The 9,730-nt window shown below is 36.3% G+C and overlaps 1 protein-coding gene across 1 annotated transcript; it reads left to right on the forward strand.

Moving 5' to 3' along the window:
* Positions 1–1,564: 1,564 nt before the first annotated feature.
* On the forward strand, positions 1,565–8,950 carry LOC136844097 (uncharacterized). The gene is made up of 5 exons (XM_067113111.1): positions 1,565–1,678; positions 3,490–3,615; positions 5,058–5,297; positions 5,717–7,163; positions 8,196–8,950. Exons 1-5 carry the CDS (start codon positions 1,565–1,567, stop codon positions 8,948–8,950), a joined length of 2,682 nt encoding a protein of 893 aa, XP_066969212.1.
* The last annotated feature ends 780 nt before the right edge of the window (positions 8,951–9,730 follow it).

Consider the following 9,730-nt stretch of genomic DNA (forward strand, 5'->3'; position numbering starts at 1 on the left):
TATGGGCTCCTACTCAGAAGAACAAGGCGAGCGATTCCACCAAGATGTGAAAGAGATAGAGAGGAGGTACCTGGGCCACAACAATGAAAAAATGATGGGTGACTATATCTGGAACCTAGTGCGAGAATGCGACCTAAACTGCAACCGCAAATCGAGGAAATCCAGTCATTTCTGATGTGTATAGTTGTTTCAAAAGTGTAATATGCTTTTATTTGTTCGTTTTTGATAAGCTTGTGTCATGGAATAAATATACTTACTTTATTAATTGAATTTTATAAACTGGTTCATTTTAAAAAGGGTATTTTCCTGAGAAATATAAAAAATTTTAAATTTCAAAGTCCTGACCACAAACCCAAACTTCTGATTAAATAATGGTGGTTTTTTATAATAATTTGACATAACAAACAAGGAAATTACCTTTAGAACCGGGGAACAAAAATTGTGTTACACGGTGTTATCTTTGAATGAAGGGATTCAAAAGTGATCTATTCCTGAGGTTGTATTTTACACATCGATATTCCGTAGTCACCATTAAAATTTCAATTTCTCAGTCATTGTTCTGTTATTTTAACGTAATGAAGTATACCATACAACGCATAAGTAAATATTTATTAATTTTTTTTTTTTTTTTTAATTTTCACGCTGGCGGTACCCTCAACCGATTACCTTGAAGTTTTCGTCTTGCTCCTGACTGGTCGGTGTGCTATTTTAATTAGAATCCGTGTTGGGTGGCGAGCAGCATGAGCTTCCGCCAGTCCCAATTAGCTACAGATATTGACTGTTATCTCTAAATAAAAAGACTACTACAGGTCTGTCTTACCACGCTTTCTACATTTTGTAATGACATGATAATTAAGCCCAAAGTATGTCGTCATCAATAGCAGTCCACACTTGCCGCCATAAATAACGCCCGAATTTAAATAATTTTGTAATTAAAGCATATTTCTTGCAATATATTTGGTAAGCTATATACGTATATGTAGAAAAATCTCGCCAGCCAACCAGGGAGCGAGATTTCAGTATCAGCAAAGCAGTGGACGGTAAGCATCTGTACCCGGCTGAGCACCTTGTATATAATGAACCAGATCCACCGTCGCTAATCATCTTTTAAAATTAGACCATCATTGGTTCCCTGTTATTTCTTCACCTGTCTTTCACAGTTCCGAGCTTAAACAATCACCATTCATACAGCTGTTTACTTGGATTATATGTTAGCGGAAGTATTAATGAAAACCATGACTCGTTCAAGAAAGAAAAAGCCTCCTCCTACAGGATATCATACCGAAAAAATCTCGCCGTCCACCATCGATGAAGACCACAAGAAATGCAAGAGCAATATATTCCCCCTTCTCCTTCATCCTTCACTATCTCCTTCTCCCATCAACCCCCTACCCTGTCCTCCTGCTTCCTAATCCCTCCCCCTTCCTCTTGACCCTACTCATCGCCCTCCTCCGCAATTCTCATCCCTCCCCCTCCCAGTCTATCATCCTGAAGAATACCCTCCTCTACCAAAGTTCCGAGTAATACCATCGGAGGACGGGCCTCCTGCACTGCAATTGTCGCCATGGAGACGAGGAACCTTCATTCAAAAATAATTGTTCGACCCAATCCTCGAGAAGAATTCACTACTACTCCGAAGGATCGAGCAACCATGGACTTCGTGAAGGCCAGCAACGACGTAAACTATATACACAAACGAAACACTCAACAAGGTTATCATCTGTCGGTACCTAATCCGTCTAGGAAAATCCTCGCCACATTTAGAAGAAGGCCCCTGTTTTACTTTAAACCAAATTCATATTCCGGAGTTGAAAGTATGAATTTCCTGTGTTTTAGTTGGTCTTTTGATCGTTTATGACATTCATTTCAGTAGCATTTTGGTAGTTTTAGAGATAAAATTCACCCTTTATATCCTGCAAAATAACTACAATATGAAGAGGTTTTTTTCTTTATCTACAATACATTGCTTTCAATCTTACACAAATTCTTTGTGAAGTGCTGAAGCATACTATCTTTTAAAACGGATTTGGTATCTCTTTGGTTTCGTAAAATGTAAGTTATAATCTATTTATAATCAAACGTTCATGTACATTCTTGTCTGTGAATAACTATATATATATATTAACAATATAATTTGACAAAATTAAAGTTGATGTGTCCCTTTGTTTCTTCGAAAACTCTGGGAAATCAAAATACATAATTCTAAGGAAATGACAGCTCTGAAAATTATAAAAATATCTGAAAACTCCCTTCAGCCAGATTATCACGTTTGTAATTTTCTTGCAGAAATATACCATATAAATATTTGATTCATCAATATCACAAAATTGGCAATGAGAGCCGCGAGTCATTCTCATTTCTCTAAGTCTTTTTTTTTTTTTTTTATTCGGTAAGGCAATATACTCCCATATATAGCTCTAGATTTGAGAAATAGGAAGGTTCGGAAAGTTTTTACATTGTCTCTTTGTCTTGCATTTACAGAAAACAAGTCTTTCATGTGTGATGTGTTGTAATAATTTGACATGAAACTGTACTCCTCATCACAGTGCAACTTTATGAAGGAGGCAGCTAGAATACTTTGGGTCTTCATAGAAGACTCACAATTCCTATCCCACCTTCAAACTTTCACTTTGCTAAAGTGTCTCTATTGATAAATTCCCATTTTTCCCCCCAGATGTAAAAGAAAACTCTTTTACTTATTAGTTTTGCATATTTGACAGGCAAAGGGTATGTATGAGAGATATACCATGTCTTCGGAAAAAAGAAAGCATTGACAATAACAGCTTTTTGATGCAATTTATGTCTTCTGTCGTAAAACTCGCCAAAATATTCTGAATACTATGTAATATATTAGTCCACAAAGAGTTAACAGTTATTTCATAATTACCAAAAAATAAAATCCCCAAAGCTGTAAAAGAACTTTTAAAACATGGTAAAGGCCAAACAGACCTATCACTCCATGGGCCTAATCCAAATTTTTTCGCCTTAGTTTTATCTAGAATACACCTGTGGTTGCTTCAACTCTGGAAGCTAATGTGCTTATCTCTAAGATTCCCTTATCACTGGCAGCAAAAATATCTGAATCATCAGCAAACCCAAGAACATTCAGACTGCTGGCATTGGGTTAGGACAAGTTTTCAATACAAATATTTCTTTTTGTAGCAAGGTACAGGGGTTCCTGGAAAACAGCATGAAGAGGCATAGAAAGAGGGCCACTTTGTCCGAATCCCCTCTGCACATTAGAATATCTACCATTGTGACCATTAACAATGCAGCAACTTCCAATATTCTTATATAGCATCTTAATGCAGGAAATTAGTTCATCACAACAACCTTATCTTTCAAGAATCTTAAGTATAAAATTAGCATCAACAGAGTCAAATACTTTCGACCAATCAAGTTTTAAAATAGCACCTTGAACTTTCTTCTCACTACAGTAATACACAATATCTCTTATTAAAGTATTACACGTGTTAATGGATCTTCCAGGCGCATAAAGTTGTTCAGGCTTATAGATTTAAGGATAAGAGTTTGAATTCTTTTCGCAGTTATTTTAGCCTGTATCTTATAGTCACAGCACAACAAACTTCCCCATCAGTACCTTTCGATACGAGAGTAATTAATGCAGTACCTTGACTCCTAAAGAGTTTCCATTTTACCATAATATTTTCAAGCATCCGTTTTAATTCATGCTTAATATCTTCCCAGTGCCTTATAAAATTCTACTGGGATCTTATCTATTCCAGGGCATTTATTGTTGGCAATGGAATGAACAACAAGTATCTCTCAGAAATGTATATCCTTACGAAAACTATCATTATCAGAATCAGTAAATTTTCTTTCAATGAACTGCATAAAAAATGTTGCATAGTTACATCACAAGTGTTTTTCTGTTAAAGTTGTTAGTAATACCTAAACACATAATGTTCAATGTCTTGCTATTAGTAAGAGCAGTACCTTCATCAAGTTTCGGAATTATATTGCGCTTTGCGACTATTTCTGTCGAAATTTTTACGATTCACTGATCTTTGCTGCCCAAGAAGATAAGAGGAGGCTTTTTCCTCATCTGTCCTGTCTTGAATTCTCGAGTGTATTTTACCCCTTCTAGTATCTAAGATTTTAAATTGTTTATTTTGTTTTTGAGAATACTAATATCTGCGTACTCTACATTTCCTGAAACGAATTTGCATGTATTTTTTCCTTACTTGTGCTTCGAACCGGATAGGTTGGTTCATTAATATTCTTCCAACCCTTTGAATTATCAGCAATCAACATTGTCACTTTCACATATTTCAATATTGTATATTTATTTCTTGTATTTGAATTTTGTGATTACCTAACCTAACCATGGTTAAATATTTTATATGTTTATCCTGTTGCAAATAGCTTTCGAAAGGATAATGGAGGCTGAATATAGGTCATTGACCAGCTTGCGTGGTCATATCACTCGAGGCATAAGGTATATAACCGAGGCCTTAAACAGTGATGCAGGAGCACATTATTTAGAATCTCAAAATGCCTCTTTAGAGAAAAGGTGGAGTAATTATGAGTCTCGATGGGAAATATTTGTAGATAAATATATTAATGAAAGCGGTCATGATGATAGGGAGGCTAGACATGTTGACCTTCAAGATAAATACCATGAGATACAACTTGAGCTGTCATTGTATTTGAAACAAATTTCCTCAGTCTCTCCTAGTGATCCATCCTCCAGAACTAATTCTATGATTAAGGTAAAGTTGCCTGAGATAAAGTTGAAGGAATTTTCTGGAGACCCCTTGGATTGGACTAGATTCTGGAATCAATTTAGTACATCTGTACATTCAAAGAAAGATATTGATGATGTCACTAAATATGTATATCTAACCCAATGTATTAAGGGCGATGCCCGAAAGGTGCTTGCAGGATTTAGGGGGGAAGCTTCTGATTATGGTGATGCCATTAAGGCACTCACTGACATGTAAGGTGATCCACAGAAGATACGGAGAATTTTGCTTAGAACTTTCATTAATTTAAGGAAGCCTAAATATATCAGAAGTGAGATTTTTTAATTTAAGGTTGATTTGGAGAATTTACTCATGCAAATGGGTCATGATTCTGAGATTGATGTGGCCTCAAATGAGATGATATTGAGGGAACTTATTGTGCTAAAACTGCCCAAGGAGGTAGAAGATTTCATGTTTAATCTTTATAAAACCATGTACTTTAGTGTAAATCAGATAAAGGAAGGTCTCCAACACATATTGAATTATATGGATCGTGATATTGAAGGGAACTCTCACAAGGGTTCACAAAAAGTCAGTAAATTTCATTCCTAGTCACAAGCAACAGTTTCTTCTCCATTTAAGGGTTCAAGTACAGTAGGTACTTATACTACACTTAGTGACTATAGTTGTATATATTGCAAGGGAAACATAGGCCTTTTGAGTGTTCAATTTATTGTTCTCTAAATGCGAGGAGAGAAAGGTTGAAAGTATTGAATCGATGTATTAAATGTATTAAAGCACACCAGAGTACTGAATGTGCCACTGTTCTTAATATGTGTACTCATTGTAGAAAGGGGAAACATCATTCTTTTCTTTGTATTAGTTCTCAAGGTACCAGTGGTACTTCTAATATTAGTAAGTCTGCAGTTACTGGTAAAGACATTAACAGCAATAAAGTAAAGAGTGACCCTGTAACAACGAATCAAGTAATGTCTATAATTCATAATCAGGCTTCTTGTCATAATTATAGTGTAGCTCTTCCTACTGCAACAGTAACCGTCAAATCAGAAGATGGCCAGTTCATACCAGTTAGATGTCTTTTTGATAGTGGAAGTCAGCATTCCTTCATTCATAAAGAATTGGCCAATAAGTTAGGCATCAGAATAGTCACTACTGTAGATATGATTTTGAATAGCTTTGATAGTATGGGAAATTCCAAGAATTATGAGATTGTTAACCCTGTAGTTTCATTGGGTAATAGGAAAATGAGAGTATCAATGATCGTTGTGGAAAATATGCCAGAACTAATAGTAACTCCTGGTCTTTGTGAGACTATGAGAGATCTTGATAGGAGAGGTTATCGTCTTGCAGATAAGGATATAAGGTCAGATAGGATTGACAACATCCAAATGTTCATAGGTTCAGATTTCCTGGGGAGATATTTATCAGGTATGAGGCAAGTGAATAATGTTGATTTATTTGAATCCCCGGGTGGATATTTAGTTTATGGTCTCATTCCACATAAAGGTATTGGCCATATCCATTGTAACAGTGCATTTGTTGCTAGAGTGAGTGTTGAGTCAGGAGAAATTGCTCCATTGTTGGCTGAACCTCGCACATTAAACCCTGCCGTGATTGATGATACTCTTCCGGTACATAAATTATGGGACCTTGACGTAGTCGGGATAATTCCTTCACAAGTTTCACCAAGTGATGTAAAAACTATTTCTAAGTATGAAACCACAGTTTTGTATAGCAATGGAAGATACTGGGTGGAATTGCCATTCAAGCATAATCATCCTTTTCTCCCAACTAATTACAATATAGCATTAGCTCAAATGTACAATCAAGTAAAAAGGTTTCAACGTCAACCAGAGCTTTTGAAATGTTATGATAGCATAATCAAAGAGCAGTTAAATTTAGATTTTATTGAAGAAGTTGAAAATCCAGTAGTAAGTCCCAACACCCACTATCTTCCACATCATGCAGTCAGCAAGGACTCATCCACTACACCCCTTAGAGTGGTGTATAATTGTAGTGCAAGAGTCAATCAGTCCTCTGCATCATTGAATGATTGTCTCATGACTGGTCCTTCATTAACAGAGAAATTATTTGATTTGTTAGTGAGGTTTAGAATGAATAAATTTGCCTGCATAGCTGATATTGAGAAGGCCTTTCTGCAGATTGGATTACAACCTCATCACAGAGACTTTACCAGATTTTTGTGGTTAGAAAACCCATTTGATCAAGACAGTACAGTAAAGACATACAGGTTTAAATCAGTTCTCTTTGGTGCTACTTGCAGCCCCTTTTTACTGCAGATGACCTTACAGTATCGTTTCCAGATATCGTCTTCACCTTATTCAGATGTTTTCTTATCTAGTTTCTATGTAGATAATTTTCAATATACTACTGGTGATGAGCAAGAGTTAGTTAAGTTATATGACGTGGCCAATGGTGAGATGAACAAGGCAGGAATGAATCTGAGACAATGGAACAGTAATTCAGAGTTACTTAAAGACTATATAAACCCGAGTACAGAGAAGTCATTTGCATTCCCACTTGTAGACAAAGTTTTAGGTTTAAATTGGGAAATTTCAACTGATTCTTTATTTCTTAATCAGTGTAAATTTGAACTATTATAATATGTTACAAAGAGAAAATTACTGTCCCTTGTATCTTCTTGTTTTGACCCTTTGGGTATGTGTGTACCCATCTTGATTAACGGGAAGTTGTTAATTCAGGAAGCATGGAAAGAAAAGGTTGGTTGGGATGTAAAATTACCACCTTCATTTCTTGACAGATGGAATACTTTGGCTCAAGAGTTAATCAACCTTCAGATTTCCTAGATGTATCTGTCAGATGGGAGACTCATATAGACTTCATGTTTTTGTGGATGCTAGTACTACTGCCTATGGTGCAGTGCGTTATCTCAGTAATAATGGTCAATCTAATTTTGTAGCTAGCAAAGCCAGAGTAGCCCCACTGAAAACTCGTACTGTACCTCAGTTAGAACTTATGGCGTTACAGCTAGGCACTCAATTTGCATGCTGTATCCGAGACCTTTGTAATCACTTCACTATTGAGGAAGTCATAATTTGGTCAGATTCAGAAGTTGCTCTCCAGTGGCTTAAAAACAATAAATGTAAAATTACCTATGTACAAAATAGAGTAGCTCAGATAAAGGAATTAGGATCCTCTTTCAGGTTTTTATATGTATCCACCAAGGATAACCCGGCAGATCTCCTAACAAGGGGTATTAGTATAGCTCAGTTTTGCAAGTCTTATTTGTGGATCCATGGGCCTTCATGGTTGTCTCGTCCTGAAGAATGGCCTGAACCTATTCAGAACCTATTTTTGATTATAGTAACTACTCTTCTCTAAGAAAGTTGTTGAATGTTACTAGAGTTGTTTATAATTTCATTATATATGTTAAACCTGATATTAAATTAGCTGATTCTCTTATGTATTGGATCCGATATGTTCAAGATACTCATTATCCCAGAATTTCTGCCTTCCTTAGGAAGGAATTGAACAGTCTTGAACAAGATAAACTGACATTTATTAAAGATATAGGTCTTTATTATGATGAGTATACTGGTCTGGTCCATAGTCGTGGTAGACTACACCATTCTAATTTAGATCAAAATACCAAATTTCCTATTTTAATACCTCTCAAGAGTCATTTAACTAGTCTATTAATTGACTATGCTCATGAAAAATGTCTGCATGGTGGAGTTAAAGACACCTTGTCTTATCTTCGTCGACAATATTGGATACCAAAGGTGATATCAACAATTAAGAAGTTCCTAAGACATTGTGTAATTTGTAAAAGAGTTGGAGGTAGTAGATTTGATTACCCTGGTCCTCCTCCACTTCCAGCTGTAAGAGTTCAGTTTATTCGACCATTTGCACATACCGGCATTGATTTTTCAGGTCCCATTACCATAACCGAAACTGATGATGGTAAACCTCATAAATATTATATAGTACTTTTTACATGTACAGCATCAAGACTTGTACATTTAGAGTTAGCATCTAACATGAGTGCATCAATGTTCATTAATATTGTTAGACGATTCTGTGCTATTTATTCCGCCCCTGTGTCTGTGATCTCTGACAATGGTAGTAATTTTTTGGTCAGCGCCAAGGTTTTTAGTGAATTATTGATAGAAAGAGATGTAAAGGAATATATGGCTGTTAATAGAATTCAGTGGAAGTTCATCGCACCTCGTGCTCCTTGACAGGGGGGATTTTATGAACGCCTTAATGGGCTAACCAAGTCCTGTCTGAAGAAGGTGCTGTTCAAGAAAAGAGTTAATCAAGAGGAATTAGAAACAGTGTTAAAGGAAATTCAGTGTAAATTGAATCATCGTCCCTTAACTTATATAGATGCTGAAACTCCCATCGAACCTCTTGCCCCAATTCATTTGTGGTGTGGTAGGATCATTAGTCCTATGCCATCAATAGTGTTGGATGATCAACAAGATCCAAACTTTTTGGATCATAGTGAAATTAAGCAGCGCTATAGCCAAGTGTCTGTCATTCTTAACCACTTTGAAAATATGTGGAGAAGTGAATATTTGACTGCCCTACGTGAAAAAACATTACGGTAGCTCACAAGCATGCCAGGATAAAGCACCACGTGTAGGGGACGTAGTTATTGTTGAACGGCCAGGTCCTCAGCATGAGTGGCCTTTAGGTCGTATTGTGAAAGTGTATCATGATAAAGATGGTATTATAAGAGTAGTGGATGTTCTCTACAATGGATCAGTAAGTAAACGTACCATAGACAAACTGGTTCCTTTGGAAATCCACTCACCACTTATAAACTCCACAATTTTGCAGGGTGAGGAATCACAAACTACTGTCAGTGGTGAAACCGAACAAATGCGAGATGATAGTGTAATTGAAGGAGGTCGGCCGGCTACAATATATGGAGGTATAGGACGAAAACTGCAAAATCCTAAAAAAAAAATATATATATATATATATGCGCTTTGTATGGCAATGGAGAATGTGCC

Source organism: Macrobrachium rosenbergii, chromosome 12 (genome assembly GCF_040412425.1).
Source record: "Macrobrachium rosenbergii isolate ZJJX-2024 chromosome 12, ASM4041242v1, whole genome shotgun sequence".
NCBI classification, from domain to species: domain Eukaryota; kingdom Metazoa; phylum Arthropoda; class Malacostraca; order Decapoda; family Palaemonidae; genus Macrobrachium; species Macrobrachium rosenbergii.

Coding starts and splice junctions, on each gene's coding strand:
- LOC136844097 (XM_067113111.1), top strand. CDS start 1,565: ATGGAGACGAGGAACCTTCATTCAAAAATAATTGTTCGACCCAATCCT. Junction 3,616..5,057: donor CAGTACCTTTCGATACGAGA/GTAATTAATGCA, acceptor TTTTAATTTAAG/GTTGATTTGGAGAATTTACT. Junction 7,164..8,195: donor GTTATATGACGTGGCCAATG/GTGAGATGAACA, acceptor GATATGTTCAAG/ATACTCATTATCCCAGAATT.